Genomic DNA, 453 nt, shown 5'->3' on the forward strand with positions numbered 1-453 from the left:
AATATCAATTTTGTCCTGCAAAGTTGTGGTAGTTCTCTCTCACCTGGAAAGTTCCATTGCTAAGCTGCATAATGATGGACTTTGGTGTTCGATCCCAACGGCGCACATGTGGGATAATCGAGGTTCTGGAAGTTGCTGCTCTTGCAGAACGAGCATCACCAGCTTCAGTAAGATTCTCCTCCATATAAGTTGCAAAATAGCGCAAAAGCTGATAGCGTTCCTGCAGCCAAGCTGGCAAAGCTCCAGCTTGTTGTACAGTCAGTCTACCTGCTGAGTCTGTGAACTCAACACGACTGGAAAATAAACAGAATCAAATGCATGTTTAGTCAGTTTACTAGGTTATTTTGTTTCACTGTCAGTACTGATCACATTTTACTGTATTACAATAGTGGATTATATCCTTACCTCTTGTCTGTACTAATGCTAATCCTTGTGAGATCATTGAAGAAGACG

The 453-nt window shown here is 41.7% G+C and overlaps 1 protein-coding gene across 1 annotated transcript in view; it reads right to left on the bottom strand.

Moving 5' to 3' along the window:
* LOC119589282 (serine/threonine-protein kinase PLK2-like) overlaps window positions 1-453 on the bottom strand; it is a gene marked incomplete at its 5' end in the record, with an annotated part of 1,547 nt that extends 1,094 nt beyond the window's left edge. Inside the window, 2 exon segments of the mRNA XM_037937901.1 lie at window positions 44-293; window positions 406-453. Coding sequence (XP_037793829.1) covers window positions 44-293; window positions 406-453 — 298 coding nt within the window.

The sequence above is a fragment of the Penaeus monodon genome, chromosome 25 (assembly GCF_015228065.2).
Source record: "Penaeus monodon isolate SGIC_2016 chromosome 25, NSTDA_Pmon_1, whole genome shotgun sequence".
In the NCBI taxonomy this organism is placed as follows: domain Eukaryota; kingdom Metazoa; phylum Arthropoda; class Malacostraca; order Decapoda; family Penaeidae; genus Penaeus; species Penaeus monodon.